This window comes from Lygodium microphyllum, chromosome 19 (assembly GCF_053477565.2).
Source record: "Lygodium microphyllum isolate KBCC chromosome 19, Lygodium_microphyllum_v1.1.10, whole genome shotgun sequence".
Classification (NCBI taxonomy): domain Eukaryota; kingdom Viridiplantae; phylum Streptophyta; class Polypodiopsida; order Schizaeales; family Lygodiaceae; genus Lygodium; species Lygodium microphyllum.
The window spans coordinates 114,190,963-114,216,739 of record NC_141153.1 but is presented as its reverse complement, the minus strand read 5'-3'; the positions used below and the strand labels follow the sequence as shown (position 1 = coordinate 114,216,739).

Sequence of the window (25,777 nt, the reverse complement as noted above, 5' to 3'; positions counted from 1 at the left end):
CCTACATCATTGAATCCCGCAATATCCACCATCATCATCAAGAGACTTACACCCTTGCCAACCGATGTTACTGCCGTGTTTTTCTTCTTCTTCTACGAATCATATTTCTGTCATGGCCCCAAAGAAAAAGAATTCAAAAGCAAAAATCATGAATGACCGTACTATCGTGGAAGCAACAATTGGAGTTGCAAGCACAAGAATCACTGACGGAGTCACAGGCGCAGACAACAACCCTTTACCAATCTCGATACCATAGGCTTTTCTAAAAAAGTCCTATCCAAATAAAATAAGTCTCTTGAGAAATACTGACTTAAGGCCAAGAAACTTGGTTACAATAACTAAGACGTTAGAGATCCCAAAATCTAGATACCCCTAGTTAAATTCCAAGGGGAAGATTTCATTATGTGAAACTCAAGTGTCGATTGCTACTAGAATTGAGCATCACTTGAAAGTTGTATGATTGATTGAAGTCATAACTGCTTGCAGACATCAATCTTGTTTGTAATCTTCTAGATAAAGTTTCTGATTAAATTAAGTATTGGAACAGATAAAACTTGAGGAGCCCTATACCTCCCCCAAGGATAGGTGTTGAATCCCCATACCAAGAGGGGATGTTTTTACCGTCGCGAAAGTATGGACTGGCTCCAATGGCGAGAGGTCTCCCAACAGGGATCGTATTAAGTAGGAGATGGATAGGGTGCCAAGGGGGCTCTGGCTAATAAATCCCTTTTCGCATCTAAGAACAACTAGGTCCCCTGTATGGCCCAAGTTCAACTTGGGACACCTATAAATGCTAGCTATAGGTGGATTTGATCTTGGTGATATGCAGATGCATCGGATGAGGTAGCACGTGATTGTAATTTTTCTCCTGTATGGGCAAGAAAACACATATTATGGAATATAATCAATGAAATTGTTTTTATTCTGATTGTATGTCCATGAGTAAATTACGTAAATGAACAATTATGCATAAAAGGATTTTAATTAATGAAGCTGTTTTTATATGTTTCACATAATGTGGTAGGTAATTAAATAACTAAGAGCTTTCATAGAGAAAAGCGGATGGATGGATTCCCGACGAATACAGTCCTATGGCAAGGTGGTCTCAGTTAGCCAAGAGATTTTCCCAAAAACAAACACTAGGAAGAAACTATAAGTAAATTACGTAAACGAACAATTATGCATAAAAGGATTTTAATTAATGAAGCTGTTTTTATATGTTTTACATAATGTGGTAGGTAATTAAATAACTAAGAACTTTCATAGAGAAAAGCGGATGGATGGATTCCTGACGAATCCAGACTTATGGCAAGGTGGTCTCAGTTAGCCAAGAGATTTTCCCAAAAACAAACACTAGGAAGAAACTCTAGGAAGCACCGCCGATTCGCTGACTTACTTAGGGTTTGGTCTCAAAACCCGAACGGTAAATTATCTTAGGGGAAAGGTACAATGGCTGTGTCAGAGCACTGCGAGGGATTTCATAAATCCCTAGTCTGCTACTGAAAAAAAGCGTTGTACTCCATGAACCAAGGGTAATGGCAATCGCTCCTTCCGGAGAATAAGCCTCTCAAAGAATACCTCCAGATGTGAGTTAGTTGTTGATAGGTGACTATTAGGTCAATTAGGAACCTTCAGGTCGGTCCTCCGTAGGTAACGACAAGACGCTTGCCTTGCGGGGTAGACCTAGGGTTAACTAGCCAGACAGGATCCGATCATTCTGATTAGAGTACAGATAGCAACGGCTAGAAGGTAAACTCTGGACAACTACTAAAACGTTATCCATCAAGAAATCAAGGCGGATACATTACAGACCTACTTCACCGGCTGCCCACTTAAGTTTTAACAGTCACATGTGTCAACTAACCAACTATCAAGTTGCCTCTTGCCCGCTCTAATACCCGTTTGAAGACAAGTGTATACGAGAATTGAGATAGAGTACAACTTAGATATGCAGTGAGAGGAGAGTGCAAAGTTCAGAGTAGAAAGTGAGAGCACGACACTCAATGTGTGGGTACAATGACAAAGTATACCACTTTATGTTTTTTGATCATGTATATAAAGTACAAGCGTAAGGGTGCGTGCACACCCAAACACCATAACACGCACGGTGAGCCTTTATTCCTAACATTTTGTTGGAGAGAGGGAGCTAGAGCCAATGCCCATGCAAACAATGACTCATTGTTGTATGCGACAATCTTGTGTTTGGTATATGGATCCCATTTTCTAAGCATTCTTCTAAGTTCTCTTCTTTGCAATGTTCTATTTGTTTTTCCCTTCTGTCCTTGTGTTCAGCAGTTTATTACAGCATCTATTTATACTTCTGTTGCTACATCCACTTCTAACATGGCATCAAATTTCAAGATCTACACTTCTACTGCTGTTTTCTACTGATTGCACATCTTCTACTGCTGATTACTGAATCTCCTTGTTTGTTGCACTGGGTAACCAGTTTCACGGACCTTTCAACCATCAGCAATTTGCATTTTGCTGCTGCCTGCATCTCACATGCTGCACTGGCTGTATTTAATAGCATTGTTGCCAACATTTTCTGATTTTCTGCATTACATTACTGCCGTCGATTGTATTTAACAGCTCTTTTGCTTGTGTTTTCACCTACAACCTTTGTGTTTTCAGCCTCTTGGGCTCCTGAAGGTTGAGTGACAGCATTTTTGGCTTCTTCCATCTTCTCTTGGCTGATTCTTCCCGGTGTTTGCAGATTTTGTGATCAAACACTGCATGTGAAGTCTATTTTGTGCAGTCTATGCTGTGCTTTGGCTGTACTCTTTCTCTCCTCCTCTTCGTAACTTTATTTTCTATCCCTATCCTCTACAAATGCCTCCCCCTTGTTGTTCCAGGACAAATTACATGGCACTGATTACCTTACTTGGAGTGATGTTATGAAAGCCTAGTTTGTACAAAAGCAATTATGGTACATTGTCTGGAGCTTGTGAGTGTCCTGAGTGTCCTACTCCTTTTCCAACTGATTTTGACAAGGACAATTATAAAGAAGTCGTGCTCACATGGGATACCGATGATGCCCATGCATATTCTGCTATTCTCCGCTAAAGAAGTCCTCCAAATGATCACCTACTACAAGACCTCTCCAACAATTCGAGGAAAGCTTCAGATGTTGTACGAGACTCCTTCGCCTATGCATGTGTCATGCCATCACTCTTTATTGCCAACTCCAATAGATGGGGTTCACAGCGATGGATACTATTCAATTTTTCTTATTTTGTGTCACACAGGTATAAGACCAGCTTCAACACATGCAATCCACCCTTCCGGAGGCTCATCTTGTGGGGACTATGCTCTACAAGCTCCCTCCGAAGCTTGATGGAGTGACCAATGCTTTGCGGAGTTAGACTTCATCAACACCCATCAATTTTCTACAAATGTCCTCGATATTGCTTGAGCACGAAACGTCTTTGCGATTACAAGGGAGGCTTCCATCGCAATCTAATGGTTCCAATGACGCCCTTGTAGCTTCAAAGAGGGGTGAAAGAAAGAAGAAGTCGAGAGGGGTGAAAGGAAGAAGTCGTCGAAAGTCTAGTATTATCACTGTGGTAAGAAGAGACATTTGCGCAACAATTGCAAAGAGTTAGCAACTTTGAGAAAGGAGGAGAAAAAGGAGCAAGATCATGACTCTTCCATTGAGTCATCCTCTTCCTCAAACTCCAACTCAAATCCTTTGTTGAGCTAAAAATGCATTGGCTTCACTTAAACAGCCCCAAAACATCCTTAATTAAGGAAGAAACCTCGTTTATTTAAAAGAAATGCATTCCTAGAGAGTGTTTGTGTCCCATATGCACAAATCTTAGATGCCGTGGAGATGACCTCGATGCAAAACACAAATGCCAAAGTTGTGTAAGCCACCAAACGCAGATGGTGATAGCCTAGATGCTAACACCAGGTGTGTGGATGTGACGCCAAATGAAAGGAGTATTGGCAAGCTGCAAACGCAAGCTGGCCGAAGAAACCCTGAATCTACCAAATACAACAGCCAAGATGATGCCATGAGTAGGAGGGGGTGACACGTGATGGTGGAGATCCTCTAGGAGTGCAAACGCAAGCCTATAGCTTGACACCGACGGCCAAGGTATGGATGTTGTCATCAGGTAGAAAAGTGAAGGTAAGCCTCCAAACGCAAGATCTAATGATGGAAACAAGGCACCTAAAGGAGAAGAGGAAGGGCGAACATGAATTGCGATATCCTCCACTAGTATAGCAACAGAGAAGAGAGGAAAGAGTACCAAAGTGAAGGAGAAAAAGGAGTGAAGTATGACTGAAGGATAGGGATGTGGGCAGCAACGAAGAAGAGAGGAAAGTGTGTCAGAAGGACAGAGGAAGAGGGGTGAAGAATGATTGAAGCGAGGCTGTGGTGAACAATGTGTTGAGAAACCACTTCTTCAATTTACACACTTCATTCAGGGTTTCACACTGATAGCGCTAAAAAGGGCAAAAGGGACTGGTGTCCACATTTTGGCCACTTTTTCAATATGCACCCACACAGTGGTGTGCCACATTAGACAAGTTATGTATAGGAATAGGCCGTCACTTCATTCATTCTTCACCTACCACTCCTTCAATCATTCTCCACTCTTCTTCCTCCATCACTCCCACACTCTTCACTCCACTCTTGCCCATACCCCTACTTGAGGACATCCCTATTCATGGTCACCCTTCTACTTCTCCTTTAGGTGCCCTGTTTTTAATTAATCAAATCTACGTTTTGAGGCTTCCTTCATCTTGGCAACAAGTTTCTCCAGCTTGGCATCAGTTTCTTCCACATAGGTGTCAATCTTCTCCAACAAACATCATCATCCACTTTGTCGTTTCATCATCTGGAGGCTCTTCACCAATAGGCATCAACTTCCATCTACCTAGCATGACCCTTGCATTTGTGTTTTGCAGTTTGAGTCCTTCCTCCAACTGCCATCATTTTCTAAAGCTTGGCATCAATTGTCTTGCATCTGGTAACAACATCCATAGCCTAACGTTAGTGATTTCATCTGTGTTTGTAGCTCATTTCCATTAAACATTTGCATTTTCAGCATTCAAGTCTTTTCGGATTTGCGTTTTGCTGCCCAAGCCGCTCCCTGACACATGAGGACTACGGTTTGCTCCCTCCAAAACTAGTGATCATCTTCTTCATCTCTGGCAACATTAGAGGACTACGGTTTGCTCCCTCAACAGGTGTCTTCACCTTCCAATGATTGCTTCAATAGCCTACTACACGAAGGACTACGTTTCGCTCCCTTTACTGTGCAGATTCCCCACAAGTGTTGCCCCCTAATTCAAACAGGACAATGCAGTCATCTTCAGAGCTTATGCTCTGCTATATCAACTTTTCTTCTCATAGCATGATTCAATGCATCATCGCCGTGTTCTTTTGTGTCTCTAAGTTTCTCTTGTTAACCTACCCTATTTAGTCATGTCTTTCTGTCATCTCTAGGTTGTGAGCTCCTATCTGTTAGCAGAGTATTTGTCAGCTCATGTGTGAGTCTGAGCTTGATCTGGGCTGGGCATTTTTTATTAGGTATTTTAGGTATTTTTCTGGTGTGGCATTTTATGCCAGTGGAGCATTTTATGCACCAGTCGGCCAGCTTTAATGCTGTCCGACCAGCATTATTGCTCCCCACTTTTTCAGCCTATTTATACTCAGTGGCTCCTCCTCAGTCAGTCACTTCATCTTCACCATCTGCAGACTCTGTGGAGAGAGGAGCCAGTGCTAGTGCCCACGCAGCCAGTGACTCACGTTGTATGCGACTGTCTCGTGTTCAGATATATGGATTCCATTTCCCGTGCATACATCTGAGTTCTCATCTGTATCGTGTTCTTTCTTTTCTCTTTTTGTCTTGTGTTTCAGCAGTTTATTTCAGCACATGTTTATGCTTCCACCGCTGCTCCACTTCTGACATGGTATCAGTTTTCAGGATTTGTGTTTCTGCTGTGTTTTCTTGCTGATTTCAGGACTGTTTTGTACCCCTGCTGATCTGACGCTTGCTGTTGCAGCCAGGCGACCTGTTTTGGGACTGTTTTCAGCCTGCGTTTTTTGCAGTTTTGCCATCGCCTGCTGCCTCCGCACCCTCTGCTGCCTACGCACCCTCTGCTACCTGCGTTTTTCATCTGCAGCTGCTGGCGACAGTTTACTACCTGTTTTCTCCAGTTTACAGCCTGCGTTTTGCTGATTCAGCATCTCTCGTGGCTGGGTGGCTGTTCCTTCAGGCCGTTTTTGCTGTTTTTGGCAGTTTTTGACTGATTTTTTGACTTTCTGCAGCAGATTTTGTCTTCTATTGATCAGATTTTGGGTTATATTGCATGTGAACTCTCTTTTTCTGTAGTCTGTGCTTGTGTTTTGGCTGTGTTTCCTCTCTAAATTCCATCTCTTCTCTACTTCTCTTCTTATCCTCTCCATATGGCTCCTTCGTGCACTTCCACTGATGATAAGTTACATGAGGCATCCTTGAGATTACAGGGGCGGCTTCCGGCACATTATGGAGGTGAGGCTTATGTAGCTTCAGAGAGGGGTGACGGGAAGAAGAAGTCGAAGGCCCAGTGTTACCACTGTGGCAAGAAGGGACATTTGCGGAAGGACTGCAAGAAGTTAGCGGCTTCCAGGAAGAAGGAGCAGAAGACGAAGCGGGATGCTGACTCTACCGATGAGTCCTCTCCTTCATCAGACTCCGACTCCGATCCTCCGACCAAGGTGAAGTCCAAGGCGCGGAAGGGATCCTCTTCTTTGGATCGCGGGAAGGGCTTGGTGGCCCCTTCCTCGGCTGCTTTCTAGTGGTGGTGATGAGGTCATCCCTCACGACTCTCTTGTGCCAGAGAGGGAGTGTGAGCGGGTGTTCAGATGGGGCAGCCGCACCTCATCTATACTTTTATACAGGTGCACAGGTTCCAGAGAGGGACGTCCCTGACGTATCGACTTCAGTCTGGCGGAATCAAATCCTGGAGTTGGGATTGACATCCAGGTTCATGCTGAGCTGGTTATCTGACAGAAAGCGGGAGGCTTTCGTCTGGAGCTCACATGAGGGGACACTTTGGCGGTCTGGCCAAAGGCAGGGACTCCATGGTCACCTATGTTCAGCGGCATTTTTGACAGGCTGGTCTTGTATGCTACTGCGAGACATTGGTGATGGACACAGAGACATGCTATGATCTTCTCTATTTTCAGGTGTTTGGTACAATCGACATCGACATCAGGTTCTCTCCGAGGCACCTTGGTGGTGGCTTGATCACCCACTGCTTGGGTATCCATGGTTCTACTTGGTGGTTCTATGTTGTATAGTTTCTGATCCCTTTTCATTGTACTATTGTATTGTATCAGATCACTCATGATCTGAGAGAGGGTGTTAGCAGAGTATTTGTCAGCTCATGTGTGAGTCTGAGCTTGATCTGGGTTGGGCATTTTTTATTAGGTATTTTAGGTATTTTTCTGGTGTGGCATTTTATGCCAGTGGAGCATTTTATGCACCAGTCGGCCAGCTTTAATGCTGTCCGACCAGCATTATTGCTCCCCACTTTTTCAGCCTATTTATACTCAGTGGCTCCTCCTCAGTCAGTCACTTCATCTTCACCATCTGCAGACTCTGTGGAGAGAGGAGCCAGTGCCAGTGCCCACGCAGCCAGTGACTCACGTTGTATGCGACTGTCTCGTGTTCAGATATATGGATTCCATTTCCCGTGCATACATCTGAGTTCTCATCTGTATCGTGTTCTTTCTTTTCTCTTTTTGTCTTGTGTTTCAGCAGTTTATTTCAGCACATGTTTATGCTTCCACCGCTGCTCCACTTCTGACACTATCAAAGTCTAACAGAGACATTGAAGCTCTAACAATTTAGTGTGCATTTCTATGTGTTTCCTACATTTTAGGCACATTTCTTGTGCGTTTCCTCTGTTTATCAAAGTCTAACAGAGACATTGAACCTCTGACAATTTAGTGTGCATTTCTATGTGTTTCCTACATTTTAGGCACATTTCTTGTGCGTTTCCTCTGTTTATCATCTAGATCCCCCCCCCTAAACAGTGCCTACCTACTCCACAACTACCTAGGATATTTTGTCATTATTTTTCCATTTTTTATGTGCAGTTGGACTACATTTATTGGAGTCATTCCTTATTTTATCAATTCGGCTAGATTTAGAGGCCTTTTTAGCAATCAGCCAACTTTAGGGGAGTTTGGCTATATATAGCCATAGCCCACACTTGACTGATCGTTCTTGCAGATTTCAGCACACTCTAACTCCCAAATACTCTCCAACTTGGTGTTGCCATCATCTCAGCCTAATTTGGTGTCCTCACTAACGCCTTGGGCTGCGTGCAAGGACTAATCAATCCACATCATTGTATTCAACATTCATCTTTGGTCAATGCAGTACTTCCTTCATTTTCTTCTCTCTCTCTCTCTGTGTTCGTGTTCCTTCTTCCCTTGTGCACTCTCATATCTCTTCTCTCTCGATGTTTGCCATAAGCACATTGTTTCTCCCTGCAAACCCTACTATCTCTCATCTCTCTGTCATTTTTTTGACATGGTATCAAAGCCAAGGGTGCTCAATGAGCCAGAAGACCCTTTGCATCAAAGAAGGTAAAGACAAGTTGTAGAGTTGGCATCATCTATTGATTTTCGCCTTCATTTCTACTCCATCATCAGGAGACAAAGATACCCTTTTATTCCTCCCCCACCCCCTCCCTTTACAGATTGACACTCCGGTGCTATGACTTTTCCACACATGGATGGACAAACCACTAGGTACTCCTCTTTCGACATCAGCGGAACCCCCACCAATGCTTGCCAATGTGGACCTTTGCTCCCTACACCCCCAAAGTACATGTTAAGAATACTGCTAGGGTATGCACTGAGGACACACACAGTGTACGACCATGACAAAAACACAAAGACACAGACACAGACACAGAGGGCAAAACTCAAACCCTAAACACAAAACTCAAAACTCAAGCCCTATATGCAAAACTCAAAACTCAAACACAAAAACTCAAACATAAACAGAAGAAGGGAGAGAGAGAACACAACTCTGAAGTGAATGAATGCTGTAAATGAATGTAAGAGTGTATAGTGTGCTCAAGGGTAGAGCAATGTCGGAGTGTGACGTCCACCGAAGACGGATCCCAAGTCTCTGACCACCAGTCGGAGTGTAGGAGTGCTGAATAGTGAATGGCAGCAGGCTGGTCACCAAAACGCAGCAGTCTAGAGGCTGAAAACTGGTGAACACAGCAGTGTACCACCCATCGGGGGCTGGAAACTATGCACAGTCTGCTGTAAACAGCAGGCTGAAATAGTGTCTGAGAGTGTCAGGGCCTGCAATGCTGAAAACGCAGGCTGGCTGACCCTGGAGATGATGGACAGCAGGCTGAACAACAATCTGGGACAGTTTGGAGCAGTCGCCAGCAGCTGAGAGCTGTCGCCTACAGCAATGGACAGGCTGAAGATGATGTGGCTGCAGTCGATGATGGCTGGACAGCAGATGGAGGCGGGCAGCAAGCTGGAAACTGGGCACCAACAGCAGCAGAGGGTGTGTGGGCTGGTGTAACCTGCAAAACAAGGATGATTGCTGAATGGAGGCAGCCTGTCTATTTATAGATGTGGAAGGACGCCCCAAAAATTAGGGTTTCCACTAAACTTTCTCGAACCGCTCCCCGTTTTAGGGTTTCCACTGAACTCTCTCGAACCGCTCCCCGTTTTAGGGTTTTACTCTAGAAGAGCATTTTTAGTGTGTTTTGGGGCTATTTAAGAGGCTAATCAGCAAGTAATGCATATTTTAGCTCAACACCAGGCACTTCCCTTCTAGCCCATAGAGTTTATGCTCATACAATAAGACGCAGCCGATGCACGCTAAGCCCTTTCGAGCCACAAGAGAATCGACTAGTACCACAGCCTCCTCCCGACCAGCGCAATGCACTACGGATGTTGCTTCTACTTCTTCTAGGGTTTTAAGAATGCCATCTTGATAACCCACAGTTCTACAATCCACTCCATGAAGAGACAGTGATTGTTAGATACCATCCCCCAACAGTCCGCTCCTTCACAAGATAGTGGCTATTCGACACTTTCCATTACTTCAGCTCTACAATCCGCTCCACTAAGAGATAGCGACTACTGCCCACCCTTGGATCCGCATAAGCCTTCCCTTTCCACCCTCGACTACTCAAGTTCGAGAGAGACCACCTCTTGGAGTTCTTCAACATCTTCGACACCCCAAATACGTTCTTCAATATGACCAACGGCACTTCCTTCATCATCAAATGATTTGGAGTCCATAATCCATGAGTTTTTAGATTCCCTATCATGAAGTTCTTCACCCACCATTTACTCTTTGGGGATGGTTATCTTCGAGCAGTCGTTTCTCCTATTGACACCCAAGATCTTCAAGTACCACCTAGATTTGGAGATTCAGCTATGACTTAGTGACGAGACTTTCAAATTCCTTCCACCATGGAGTTCCGAAGCTGGTGGCTTCTCTCCCAAGGTGGAGTCAGGTTCTACAATTCATCATGTCTACTGTTCCTTCCTACATGTTACTTTTCATGTGGATCCGATATCCTCTACATCTTCATCGTATCTCGTCACTCCTCTTTCTTCATCCCTTTTTGGGCCTAAGAGGAGGGTATTGAGAAACCACTTCTTTGATTTACACACTTCATTTGGGGTTTTGCACTAATAGCCCCAAAAAGGGCTAGTGTCCTAACCGCTTTTTCAATGTGCACCTACACAATGGTGCACCACCCTAGACAAGTTATGCCTATAAATAGGCTGGCAAATCATTCATTCATCGCCCACCACTCCTTTAGTCATTCTCCACTCCTCTTCCTCCGTCACTCCCACACTCTTCCCTCTTCACTCCACTCCTTTCCATACCCCTACTTGAGGACATCACAATTCATGATCACCCTTCTGCTTCTCCTAATAAGCCATGCTACATCTTAGCCTTTTATACTCTTCCCTAAGCTAATGCTTCATTACAAGCCTACCCAACCTAAAGAAGCTTTGTTCTCAAAGGTTAGCACCGATAGGAAATTTACAATGGAATGTACAAAAGAGCTTTAGAGTATCTAGATCATGTTGAGAATAAACCGCATGTCAAAAGAAAAAGCCCTTTAAGCACACCTATTTTATCTGTGTTTTTCTCAAGCTTTGAAGTGTTCGTTCCTTACTTGTTTTCCTTCAATTCAAAAGTTTGATCTTTGTCACCACTACGTAGGCGACCATGAAAAAGGTGATCAAAATGTGGACATCAATCCTTTTTGGGGCTCACAGTGCGAAACCCCAAATAAAGTGTGTAAATTGAAGAAGTGGTTTCTCGACACAAGTGATGCAATCATCCCTCTAGATTCTCCAGTGCATCATGCATCTATTTGCTTCAGAGTTCTTTGTTGCAATGTTCCTTTCTTTTACAGTGTTTCTCTTTTCTCTTCTCTTGTATTCAACAATCTATTACAACGATTTTCCATGCTTTCATCACTGCATCCACTCCTAACACCTCCTTGAGAGAAGCACTAGTATTAAAGGGTGTTGCCTAATGTTAACTAGTATTAAATAATGTTATCTTTTGTGCTAAGTGATTCTTCTCATCCCCAATCCTTTCACATAACCCTATCACAATGAAGGGGAAGCAAGCTAGATCAAAAGCTCACAAATGCAATGTTTATTCTATGAATCGTGAACTCCTTCGTCACTTTTCAAAGAGAAAAGAACAGAGCTTCTAGATGTATACACCTATAAATCACCTAACATAGGAAAAGAGCTCACCAATGCAATGGTTGTTTGTGGTTCTACAAAGAGCAACATTCCCCCTATAAGCTATCAACTCTATCATCTTAGAAAAAAGAGTTAAGAAGACACCTTGGGGTGAGGTCCATGCAATGGATTATAGAGTCTAGACTTAAGACCAAAAATGATGAACTATTTTGGTTTTTCCCCTCGTGAGGAAGAGAATAATACTTTTGTAAGCATCACTATCCTAGCCCTAAAGGCCTAGTCACAAGTGATGGTCATTTTTTCAATTGAGGATTGCAAGGACAAAAGCTTATTTCTATTCCATGTCACTATATAGTCACAAGTGACGACAATTCCTGCCCGTTCCCCCTCCCGTTTTGTTTCACTTGTGACTATGCCTAAAGGTCCAACAAGATAAGACCAACACCTAGATAAGGCAAGTCATACCTGTAAGACAAAAATTAGTAGTAGTAGCTAGCTCCATGGCAATGCATCCCCAACTCACTCCACTTTCAATTCTCAACAGCCACATTCCAAATTTGTAACTCATACTATTCGAGGACTGTAACAAAATCAAATCCATCATATGTATATCTTGCATGTGTCATGGCAATGCAACAAAATACTTGAGATATATGCAAACCTTGAATAGAAGCAACATTTATCCAGCTCACACATTTGTAAAGAAAAGGTGAACAAACTATTCAAATACATGATTGTACACCCTAGGAAAAATAAAAACATACCACACCGGCATGGGTGCCATCCATCAATCCAATGATAACTAAAGCTAAATGCACACAGCTTTCAGCAGACATGCACAATTGAACAAATGTCAGTAAGCTGGGCTTTCGGCAGAAGTGCACAAATGAGCAAAGGCAAACAGACTAGGTGTCAAAGGAATTGAACATGGTGAGAGAGCAAAGCAAAATACAATTAAGAACAAAACAGTGCAAAGTCAATCACAAAACTTTTGGAAAGATGGTAGATGACAGGCCAGTAATCTGGCAATGTAACTGATAAACTGGGGAATGTGATACTTACTGAAACAAAAGCTGCTAAAGCATCCGAATTTATCCTTGCAAGCACAGACTCACCAGCCACCAAAGGCTGTGCCAGAGCTCCTTCATAGCCTACAGAATGAAGAGCCTCTAACAGGATACTTTGTGGGTTATTCATAAGATCTGACAGCTCTGCCTTTATTTTTGCAACCTGAAGCAGCATGTTGTATGTAATCAGAATCAAATTAGCTACAATATTAAGACACTGCGCTAATGAAGCATATCATCACCATCACCTGTTCCTTGACCTCCCACTCATAAAACACTGGATTGCGGACACTGTCTACAAGCAGCTCCACTATTTCAGGCATGTGGGTCTTGATAGCATCACCAGTATATGCCATCTGTTCGCGAGATGCAGAAGCTGTAATGTTTCCACCAATTGCTTCCACTTCTCGTACAAGACGAAAATGAGTGCGATTCAACGTACTCTTGAATGCCACACGCTCCAACAAGTGGGTTGCACCATAAGTGTCATAGGTTTCATTGACTGATCCACAGTTGATATACATGCCAACTGATATGGTGGGGCCCTACAAGGATGAAATATATATCAGCTAAAGCCTCATTACAGGAGAGAAGACCATATAAAGCAGAATTGTACCGGTGTATTCTCCGATGCAATCTTCAAGCCATTCTTTAGTGTAGTTATTTTTGTCGGTGCTGGTTCCACATAGTCTGGCAGAGGAGGTGGAATTTTGACATTTGGCAATGGATCATACAATGGGGGAAGCTTCGATGCTGGTGTTTCTCCTAGAAGCCAGCCTAGCAAACCTCCTTGGGTAGATTGTGTTGATATTGCAGGGACTGCGAATCGAGGTGCACTGGAAGTAATGCCCCTCCTCTTGACAAGATTGAGCTGCTGCAAACACAAAGCAAAAAGCCAAGCAATAAGGAAATCACATAAATGTAGTCTGCGACATGACTGAACCAAATTCCCTCCCTGATGCAAAAGTCAATCGCACTATATACAGTATGCAGGATCGATACAGAGACATGTAGCAAGTAACTTTATGCAGAAAAGCCAAACAGTAGCAAGCACAAGTTATTGTCACAGACAGCACATATCTCTCGGTACTCCAGACCTAATTTTTTCACATGAAAGCCATCAATGCATCATTACACGAAGCACCTGCACAATGGTGTGTTCCCGCATTGAGCATTCAACACGCTCGGTGGAGACATGGAATCATGTTGCTCATTTCTTTCTCTGAAGCAGCGAGATTTACTATAGAGGCACGTGGATCAATACATTTTTACAAGAAGATCATAACAGTGATTTTTTCCTTTTTTGTTGTGACAGTTCGAAAACAGGGGGGAAGGGAGGTACCTTGGAAGAAGGCAAACGGCGCGCGCTTGCTCGGAACATGACGTCGAAGGACGACCACGATCGCGCGCGCAGACGGAGGCCTACCCCCTCTCTCTCTCTCTCTCTCTCGTCAGAGGACGATGCCCCGATGCACGCAGAAATGCAGAGAGTCAAAATAAGCCTTGCAAGACCTAGCCTAATTGTTAGAAAAGAAAACACACACACACACACACACACACACACAGCGCTTCAAAAAAAAGAGGACTTGGGTGCTTTACAAACTCTAGCAATTTCTTTTTTCCCCCTAACCCAGCACCGTTTAGAGTAGCCGTTAAGACATCTATGTGCATAGCATCAAAAGCTAGGTTCAATTCCCAAGGATGGACTGGTGGATTTCAAGCTCTACTTGTATAGCGCGTTGTGAGAGTATCTAATAACAAGCCATACATGACATGATCATCGCTTTTTTTTTAATAAAAAGATTAAGGTCCTCTGTAGTTTTACATTTCAAGTAAACCTTTTCCTATTGGTATTTTTTTACAACAATGGACCTCGTGATCATACCAATGTGTGCAACAACATGTATACAAGCTAGTATATTATACAAGGTTTTTTTTACAGAGATATTTTCTTGGTGTAATTTCTTCACAAAAATTAGTATGGTTCCTTCATGTCATCATTCCCTTTAACATAATTTGTGGTCTATTGCTTCATCATTGTAAGTAAAGTTAAAACTTCATTGAGAATGTTTGGAGCAATTAAAGATAGAAGTCACAACCATCTTGTTGTTTTCTAATTAAATGGCAACAAAATAGCTTGGGGTGAGGTAATAACCACTTGCATCCCTCTTGCTAGGGTAAAGGCACTAGTAAAATGATGCCTAAGTACACAACTCAATTTCTTGGCCATTTTATACAAAATATGTATCAACTTTAGCTACTTGAAGCTATGACAAAGGTCCAAAGATATTGAATCTTTTATAATGCACTAGTTGGCATGGCTAGCATATTAACTACATGTTGTGCACTTTGCATGCTTTCAAGGCTTTGCCTCCCTCGCTTCATGTTTCATGTGAACAAAAAGGGGAGTTGTTGCATAATATCACTAGGCTACTTCCCTTTTATTTTTAACTAACTGAACAGCTTGAGCTATTGTTATCACTTTGTCTTCCTTAATCTTGCCACTATCAACTTGCAATCAACTACATAGTACAATTGTCATCACAAAGTGCAATTTGTTGATCCTTACATAGTTTTACACTCCAAAATGTAGTTTAACACTTGATTCAAGGAAACAGAATCATAAAAAATGATAGAACTGAATCATGAAAATACGATGTTCATGGTGGCAAACACCCATCAATCTTAAGAAGCAAAAATTTATACTGATAACAAGGATGGCATGCTTTACGCAACATGACGATGAGCCTTGGTTTGTTCCTTTGAGTCATGTAATGGGAAAGGGTGATGTGGAAAAGGGTGTAAATGTGGATTTGGCTACAATGGAAGAAAAGGGTGGGATTGGAAATTGTGGTCGAAGTGAAACTAGAAGAAGCGCCTAATTTTTCCTTAAGTTAATGCTCAAAACTTGGTCCTTTTTTGGTCAATTTCTCTCACCCCTTCACGTTTAACTGTGGGTGTGATGTGCTTTGAGGAAGAGTCAACTAACACAAAACGCAAACAAAGAAGGCAACAATTAAATAAGCATTGATGAGAAATTGGTGGTGTAGGCCCAAGCGTTATTGACGGTGGGTTTGCCAAGGTGGTTGGACAGGTTCTTGATGGGATTCTCGCCCATCATCATGGCCTAACAAAGAAACCAAACATCAAGAGCTTGGCTAGTTACCTACTCTTTAGCTCCTTCACTTTTTTGTTCTATGAGTACTTCAAAGTTGTCTACAAGCCCCAGAAATTGTTTTGGTCACACTTGAGCACATAGCCATTGCAAGCTCTTCAAACACATGTAGTAAACTCATTGTTTTACCTTCTTGTTGTAGTCTATCCATGAAAGGCTTGTCGATGGCTTCAGAATCCTTACAACACACCTCCTATGAGCTCCATCTCCTTTACTTCAATTGTCATGCAAGCTCCACAAAGAAGAAGAATAAGAAGAAGAAGAGAGAGATTCTCCAACCGTGGTCCTCTCTCTCTCTCTCTCTCTCTCTCTCTCTCTCTCTCTCTCTCTCTCTCTCTCTCTCTCTCTCTATATATATATATATATATATATATATATATGTGTGTGTGTGTGTGTGTGTGTGTGTGTGTGTGTGTGTGTGTGTGTGTGTGTGTGTGTGTGTGTGTGTGTGTGTGTGTGTGTGTGTGTGTGTGTGTGTGTGTGTGTGTGTGTGTGTGTGTGTGTGTGTGTGTGTGTGTGTGTGTGTGTGTGTGTGTGTGTGTGTGTGTGTGTGTGTGTGTGTGTGTGTGTGTGTGCGCGTGCAAGAAGGGAGCTCCCAAGATTGCACACCACAAGAATGAGCTTATCCATTCACTTTCCAAATTTTAAACATAGCCTCAATTTTTGGGCATCCTCATTTTGCAGTTGTTTAGACACGCAACCACCCTTCTCCCACTTACATATATCAATATTTATATTTTTTCAATTGTTTTCCAACTAGCTTGGCCAAAGTTGTTACAATTTGCATGGGAGTAAGCCTAGTGCTCTTTTACAAAAATAATTATAAGTAATTTTCTAATTTAAAAATTTGCATGTGATAAGTTTTTGCTCTATTTTCGCTTTTCTTGTGCTTCTATCAAATTTTTTAAATATTCATTCGCACTCTCCTTGGTTGCATCTTCATAGAAGGGATTAACATTACCCCCTCCTAGAATAGTGCCAGCAGTCCCATGGCTATCTATGGTTTGATGGGATCTATGTGTAGCAAGTGTCGGTTGGAGGTGTAGAGGGTAATCATTTGTATGCTTCTACTTCGAGCTAGTGTTGGCAGGAGTGGGATGAACTTCAGCTTAGTCTTCGGAGGTAAGCTTGCTGTTGAGATAAAAGAAAGAGAGAGATAAAGATAATGTGGACCACTAATATCGATGGTTTCATTTAGCAGCTCTTGAAGTTGGATTCTCATCTTAGAAGAACGTGTATACTTCCTAAGGGAGTGTCTTCATCACCATGCTATGACTTTTGTACACATGTTAGTGTAAGTGGGAGATGAATTGAACCCCAAGTGAGCTTGAAGTATTGTCTCACACTTGAGGACTTGATTGGTGCTAGGGGAGGTGCAGTGCAAAGTTCAAGGTGAAGAGGTCTACCAATGTTCTCAAAATGTCCCACCCTTAAGGTGCCCTCAATTTGTAAAGTGGGGAAAGGGCTAGGGGTTAAGGCCCCCTAGGTGCTTTGATTATGTGTGGACTCTTAATTTTTATTTTCTTTTTCTTTCCTCCATTTTTCTTTTTTCTTTTTCTCCTCTGTTATTTTCCTTTTTTCCTCTCTTTTTTGTAAAGCAAAATAGTATACAAATAAATGGCATGGACTTCATTGTGGCTCTCTTTGATTCCTAGATGGTGGTCGGGGTAGTGGCCACAACAATCTTTCCAAGCATGCCTTGCTCATCATATAGGTTTTTAGCGCAAACCTTATTGTTAGGGATATTGATGGAAGGAAAGGGCGGCTACAACTAGTGAATTGGCTAACAATCATATCTTTTAGTAGTTCAAAGCAATACACCAATAGCAGTGTAGTATGAAGTAGAAATCTTACCATAGCATAACTATCTATTCCCGCATTTACTTCAAAGAATAATGGGTGGAGACCCTCCTTTTTTGATACCTTCTTTTGGTTGAGCAATTGGAGAAGCAACCTTAAATAATTTCATATTATAGTGAAGGCGAGGTCTAGATAGGAAAAGGAATCCTCCATGAATTGTTTAAAAGAATGAATCAAGTCATCTCAGAACTTGAGGCTATATTCTGGCTTTTCTACATTAATGTTAAATATCAAAGGGAAATCATATCTACCTTGCCTTATAGAGTCATAGTCGACTCCTGCCTCGTAGGATAAGGCATATAAGTGGAATTTCCTTGTTTGAAATGTAGTGAGCTACATAAATCCACCCATGCTTCCATGTTGTCATCCAAGATATTCCTTCACTAGGTAGGCTAAGATTCGGAACCCTTCATAGTCTTTGACACCACAAAAACCTTGTTGTACCAGTAATCAACTAATTCTCATTGCCACAATCTAGGGTTCTAAATTTTTTTCTCCACTCATTTCTTTCCTAGGCTCAGTGACACTTGAATTACTTTTTACATAATCGTTAACGATAGCACCTTTTTAAGCCAACGAGGGAAGGTGACTGCAAATTAGATAGGTGATTACTGAGCCTTCCATTGTTCCCAAGTGGTGAGTACCCTATCCCAACTGATCAATAAGTACTTCCCCCTCTACAGGAAGGGTGTGTCTAGTAGTGGTTAAGATGTAGCAGTGAGTTTTCTTTTACTCTTTTCCATCCAACCTCTTCTTCTTTATATGGCTTCGGTAATATTTTCTAGAGGGTTGGGTGTCCTTTTCATTTTCATGACAGCTTCTGGTTGTGGGGATAGTGACTTCTCACATTCTCCTTGTTCCCAATTTGTTTCAATCGCAAGGGGTGACAATGGTGGTTCTTCCATGGTCTGGGTGGGTTCTTTGGTCTAATGGCCATCTCGATCATTCTCGGTTCTTTTGTGGAGAGTCTCATTTTTCCTAAGCCTTTGCATCTACTCTTCATTTGTCATGATGTATGCTCTCTTGGGAATTGTCCCCTCCATACTGTGCTTGAGTACTTGCCTTGTGAGTTGCAACTTCTTCTTGAGATTTTCCATTGTGTTGTCCTCACATGGCTTCCACACCTCCAGCAATGTTTTAATGAAGCTTTGCTATTGAACTTGCACCATTGCCTCTATGGCTTTAGCTCTTTCCATTGCCAAGTTTTTTTCACGCTCATCAACTTGTGCTATGCAGCTGGCCATGTTTTGCAATGCATTCACATTCTTTTTTTCCCATTGACTCACCTTCTCCTTTGCCTTGGTTCTGCCACTTAGCAAGGATTTCTAGCATGGTTCGTCGTTCTTGCCAAGTTAAGGCTAGGATGTTCTTTTGCTGTACTTCGTAATCCTGTTGCTTTTGGACTGGAGTGTAGTTATGCATGGCATTTTGGAGTTGAGCATAGTTATGCATGGAGTTTTCTATCTCATTCTCCAACTCCAATAGTTGTCTAGTCTTCTATTGGGCCTCCTCTTTTCATGGCTTGGGCATACTGGCTTTCAAGTTGCACATGATTTTCTATTTCAACTTCACATTGTTCCTACAACTTGTCATATTCCTTTTCCTCGTCATTACTTTCCTCTACTACATCCAACTCTCTCTTTAGACCAAAAATTTCTCTCATTTTTTGTTGTTGGTATGTTGCATGGGCCTTCTTTTCCTTCTCTAAGGTTGCTAAGGTTCACTTCCTCTCCTCATCCAACTAGTCCCTTTGCTCTTCCATCTATTTCAATAGCTCTTCAAAGCCTTGTGTTGGGTGGTTATAGGTAGAAATGCCAATCATCCTTCCACCCTTGTTGTTTTAGGTGCTTTTTAACTAAACTCTGTATCGACCACTACTAGCCATTTGGTATCAATAAATATGGCTTCTTTTGATCTCACTAGTGAGAGCGTGGTGACTTGTGTAGTAGGTTGATAAACCATGCTTTCTAGCTTGTATCCAGCCAAGCCTTCTACTATGGGGGCTAGGATGGGTGATGTGGTGGCTACTAGTAAAGGGGAAGTTGTTTCTAATGGGGCCTTACCCTTGTTCATAATGATTAGTGGCCTTGCCATAGGTCCTCTTGCACAGGTGCCTACTTTTGAAGAACCTCCAATGTTAAGGCTTATCAATGCCAACTCTTCTCCTCTTAAGGATTGCTCCATTGATCTTTTAATTTCTAGGGCTATGTCGTCTTGCTCTTGTTTCTAATGGTGTTCAACCTCCTCATGTTTCTTTTTCCTTCATTCCTCTCATTCCTTCTTAGATGCTTCTTTCAATCTTTTAGTTCTTGCTTCTCTTTAGTCATGTCCTTCTCTTGTATGATTGACACTTTAATGATAAGTTTTCCCCCTTCTTTCCTTCTAACTGATAATGATTGTGGCTTCCAATGTTGCTACTCAATTTCTAGCCTTTGGTATTGTGAATCTTGGAATCTCTTGCTTCTCAACTCGGGTGATTGCTCTAGCATCATGGCTTGAGCCTAAATATGAATTGTCATGGGCTCTGATTGAGTTGCTTTATATTCTCCAATTGAGCTTTGTCATAGGGGGCTTTGTTTGCAATTCTCCTACTAGGTGCTTGCATGGTTTAGAGCTTTTGTTGCATGGTTGCAAGTCTTTTAGCTATCTCCTCCACCTCTAGTTACAAATTCTTGATTTTTTTTTCTTCTTGTTCTGTTTAGGGTTCGTGCTCCAACGAGAATATAGCATGTATCAGTTTAGCTTGAATTTTAATTGAGGGATTTGGGATGTCTTCTAGGCTGATGCCATCGTTAGTAAAAATCTTATGCTTATCCATCCCTAGTATCGCATAGACATCTTTCTTTGGTTGTAGGTCATAAAAAATTATGTGCAATGCTCATAATTTGCTTTCCCCTCAAACGTTTCTATATACTCCTTCAACCTATATTGGTCTACTAATTCCCTAGCATATGCATTTTTGTTTCCACCTCTTTTAGATCGTGGATTGTTTGTACCACAAGTGGTAATATCTCTTAACTTCTTTGCACAACTTGTATTCCACTTGTTATTTTTCAAAAAATGGTGTCTGGGACTTGGTTAGCTTTTTCCATGCAACATTTTCTCCTTGTCCTACCATAACCGAAGTCTAACAACATTTTATGGTGAGATTTTGAGAATCTCCAAAAGTATACATAATCTCAAGAATAAGCTCCTCTAATCATTCACAAGTAAAGCCCTGATGTTAAGAGGTCAATTTCCTCTATTACAACCACATAGATCACTTGCTTACTCATCAAAATGGACAAGAACAGTGTGCTGCCCTGTGACTGGTTTTTTCAGTCCATAACAGCCCATACACCTTCAAAATCCTCCCCTTTGCTTGCCCCAAAGTCACTCAAGTACTTGGGTACAAGACGGGCTTCATTGGACCATGAATAAGGTAAAAGAATGAGAGAAGATGTACATAAGAGCAGGCTGAATCCTTTTTCTCAGGTTTTTCCCCTTTTATGGACTGTCAAACCATTTATTTTCGTCATAGCAAATGGACGGGTAAGAAGAGCTCTCACCTTCCTTGTTTGTATGTCCTTCTTTGGCTCCAGTTAGCCTTGAGTTTGCATGCTCTAGAGCATGCACCATAGCCCACAGCTCCTTCTCCATTTGCCACAGGTATGCAATCTCATTTTTTGAGCCAAAAAATGCGAGCTGCATCCTGCTCAGCTCCCACTTAACATTTTGTCCACTTAGGTCACTTACAAGTCATTTTAGTCCATTATGTCAGGTCCCACATGATCCTATTGGACTTTTGGCACTTTTCTTGATTTCTAACCAAATTTTCCTCTTGAACCAATGTGACTTAGCCTGCAAACTGTCAATTACTTCCAGCTGATCAAGTTGTGGGTTCCCATAGACTTAATTTTTTATCAATATACATGATACAACTGAAAATTGTATGACAAATACAAAAGAACTTATGCAACTAAGTGATATCTAAGTTGGTTGTTGGGTAACAATGACTGAGTTATGTATAAAAATTCCTCATATAAATCCTAGTAAAGTTCTTCTGTGTTCATAAGAATTCCATGTTTTATATTATGAACAATAAACTTTCTGACATTCACCCCCTCCTAACCTGCACATCCTCTAGCATGTGCCATTTCACAAAATTACAGGTTAAGGAGAGTCTTCTTCTAACATATCTTCATCTTCATCCTCTACGTCTTCTTCATCTTGCTTGTCTTCAAGTAGATGGCTCATATCCAAGTCATCGAGCTCATAAGTAGAAGACTCTCTTCGTTTGAAGAGCTTGATACGTTTATCGGCTATTGGTGCCTTGACCATGGTCCCATCCATTTCAGCCAAAGTATAAGTAGCATTATCATGTACTATTTTCACCACATATGGTTCAAACCATCGCTTGACTAACTTCCTATGAGCACTATATTGATTGTCCAGACTAATGTCATAAACAAGTACCCAATCATTCTCTTGAATAGCTGTTTAACGGAGTCGATGATGTTTGTCAAACCTCTTCTTATTCTTCAATCTTGCTGCCTTCAGCCTTTCAATGGCTGTCTTGACATCTTTTGGCCTTCTTTCAAGCTGCCTTATGCGCAAGATCAGCAACTCTTCTCTATTTATGCCTTCATCCCAAGGCAAGATACTCCATGTGACAATAGACTCCTCAATAGGCATAATAGGTGGCTGCCCATATATCAGTTCAACAAGCATATAACCTGTTACTGCACTATGGGTAGTTCTATTAGCCCATAATGCGAATGGTAGTATTCTAGGCCATTCTCTCATCTTTCCTCTACAAGATTTTGCCAATGCTTTGAGAATTGGTTGATGACCTCTTTCACTCTTACCATTGCCTTCAAGATTGTAGGCTAATGTAAGAGATAGCTTGATTCCCAATTGAGCAAAGAAATGGCGAGCCTCATCGGCATCCAATTCTCCTCTATCAGCTGTTACTTTGGCAACATAGCCATACCTGTAAAATACTTCTTCAAGTAAAAATCTACAAACGGCTTGAGTAGACTTTGTTGTCAAGGCTTTTCCTTCCACTTGATTTGTGAGATCTTCTCTAGCAAGTACTAGATATCTCATGTTCCAAATTCCTGTAGGCATGGTTACTAAATCAATAACCCATCTATAGTGAATGGATAAAGAAAAGATAGGCTGAAGCCCATCTCTATGCTTAACCATAGAGTACATTTGACAAACATGACAAGGCTCAACAAAATGCTCAATGTCTTTATACATGTTTTGCCACCAAAATTTCTCTTTAATTTTGGCAAAAGTGCCCCATATGCCTCTATGACCAGCCAATAGGCTTTCATGAAATTCTTGCATGACCTGTCTTTGAGTCTTCTTATCTCTTAAGGCACGAATAGGCGCCCTTCCTTTCTTTTTCGCATGCCTCCAAAGGTAGCCATCTTTGAGAAAAAAGCCATAAGCTTTTCTCTTGATTCTCTTGAACTCTTCATTAGTCCAATCTTCCTTCTTTGTCATAGTGCTCAAAAATGTGTGAACAAACCATAACAAAACATTGAGCTTGCTGCCTTTCAGCTGCCCAACTGACCTTCTATGGTTGTTTCTTCTTTCTTTGCTGCTGTAAAATTTGTTTCAGCAGCTGAACCTGTTGTACTTGCTGTAATTAATGTTGTACCTACATTTTTGACAATTGAACCATCATTAGGTACAACTATACTTGCTGTTTTCATATCTGAACCTGCAATTACAGCATCATTTTTAGCAAATATAGACTCTGTTTCTTCCTCATCCATCATCTCTTCTTCATCCTTATATCTGGCACGCGAAAGCATGTCCGCAATCGGATTATCTCTTTCTGCAATATGTTTCAAATCAGGATTTAAGGATTTAATATAGGCTATCCATCTTAGCATAGCTATGTTGGGAGTGGAGCAGTTGGCAATCATACCCAAGAGTGGAAGACAATCTGTTTCAACTATTACATGTGTGCCCATGAAGTACTCCCGGTCACATTTCAATGCAATTACCACTCCCCAAAGTTCTCTTTTAATTTGAGCATACCTTCTTTAACGTTCATTAAGAACCTTCGCTCCAAAATGAATTGCATATTTGTTGCCTTCAAGGTCGTCTTGACCCGACTGCCCATCCTATTCCAATAGGAATTGTGTCCACTGTGAGTATGATGGGCTGTCCATTAGAGTAATTAGCCCTCTTTAAGGTGGGGGCTGAAATCAGCAATTTCTTCAATTTTCGAATAGCTTGAGTATGCTCTTTTTCCCATATAAACCTTTGGCCTTTTCTTAGCAGTTGATAAAGATTTTCAGCAACATGAGTGAAATGTGGAATCCAAATAAGGTAGAAGACACATGCTCCAAGAAATCTTATCACCTCTGAAACATTTGTGCATATTTCTCGCATTTTGTTGATAGCATCAATCTTGGTTGGAGAAGGCTTTCGGCCATATGGACCACACATATGCCCTACCACAAGAACTTCTTCGACTCCAAAAACAGATTTAGCACCTGAAAGAGTAAGATGGACTTCTTCCAATTTAGACAAGATTTGAGCACAATCATTAATATGATTGGAAACAGACTTGTGACATCCAAGTTCATTGAGTTCTTCATTCTTCTCATGAACTTCACATCCTTTGATCGGTACATCATCAAGGAAAGGAAGAGTTAGTTGGGGAATATAATCTCTCAATACTTTATGCATGGCATTCATCATGTGAGCTACTGAATTTGTAGCTCCTTGAGGTAGAGTACACATTCGGACTAAACCAAGAGGCGTCTTCATTGTGCTAATGTCTCGGCTCTCCAAAGCAAGCTAAAATTGGTCATAGCCTGAATATAAATCTCCCATGGAATAAATTGCTCTACCTGCAAAAGCCTCAGCAAATTCATCAATAATTGGCCCCGAACCAACATTTCTAATAGTGACTTTATTGACAGGTTGTAAATCTTGAATGAATCGCAAAGATCCATTCTTCTTAGGCACGATAAACCATCGGTTGGAATATGGAGCTGAAGATGGCTCCAATATTCACATTTTTATCTTTTCATTTAAAAGCTCTAGTAACTTAGGCAAATGAGCCCTTGGTACCGGAATTGGTTTAAGATTCTGAGGAACATGTGGGACCGTGAAAATCACCATTGGTGCCACAACACTTGGATACACACAGCCAATTTCATGTGGCTGAAATGAAAAGGCTTTTCCATGTTTCTTTAACATCTGCATGAAGATTTGCTTTTCAACTGGCAAGAGAAAAGAGCCTTCTCCAATTTTTAGCTCTTGTAAACTTTCAGCTGTAAATTGGTGACCAATATCTTTAGGATCACGAAGGCTTGGCTGTTTGGATGCCCTTTTTGCCAGTTTTCCTTCACTTTCGGGAGGTAGAGGAGTAGCCACCGGCTTGACTTTCTTGTCAATTGTCTTATATTTTGTTTCTACTCTTACCTCATCCTTGTTTAGCTGTCCAAAAACTTCTTGATCTACAAATTCTTGAATGATGTCATAAATATCCAATGTGCGTACCTGTATGGACTGATTTTCAGCTTGATTTTCAGCATGGACAACTGCAGATATTTCAACCAATGTATCATTATAAATCAGCCCATGAAATAGCCCTGAAATTACTTCATTTTCAGTCAAAACATCAATTTGCTTCAGCTCTCGTTCCACATGACATAAATGCTTTCTTTCAGTCCTATTCATGAAAACTGTTTATAACAGCCCACACTGTTGGCCGTAAAAACCTGCAAGTCAGCTTTTGGCATAGCCCCCTTTACATGTGGAGGCAAATTTTTATGACATGAAGCACCACCGTAGCCTCCACTTATAGCAGTGCTACCCGAAAACCCTTAAATTCTCGAGCATTAGGAGGTACATGATAATCTCTCAATCGATCTCTATTCTGGTGATGATTTACACATATAGTCAAAAATTGGACAGCTTTGTCATTATCCTTACTTCTTATCC

At 41.6% G+C, this 25,777-nt stretch overlaps 1 protein-coding gene across 2 annotated transcripts in view; it reads right to left on the bottom strand.

The window, feature by feature from the left end:
• Window positions 1-14,320, bottom strand: part of LOC148020285 (mitochondrial-processing peptidase subunit alpha-like) — a 34,532-nt gene extending 20,212 nt beyond the window's left edge. Inside the window, exons 1-4 of one of the 2 annotated variants that reach the window (XM_087700615.1) lie at window positions 14,129-14,320; window positions 13,403-13,660; window positions 13,035-13,331; window positions 12,782-12,949 (exon numbers count right to left, since the gene is read on the bottom strand). In XM_087700615.1, the coding sequence (XP_087556741.1) occupies window positions 12,782-12,949; window positions 13,035-13,331; window positions 13,403-13,660; window positions 14,129-14,167 (762 nt within the window). In that variant the 5' untranslated portion in view covers window positions 14,168-14,320. The remainder of the gene's footprint in view (window positions 1-12,781; window positions 12,950-13,034; window positions 13,332-13,402; window positions 13,661-14,128) is intronic. The other variant, XM_087700616.1, reaches the window with a different exon arrangement.
• Between the last annotated feature and the right edge of the window lie 11,457 nt (window positions 14,321-25,777).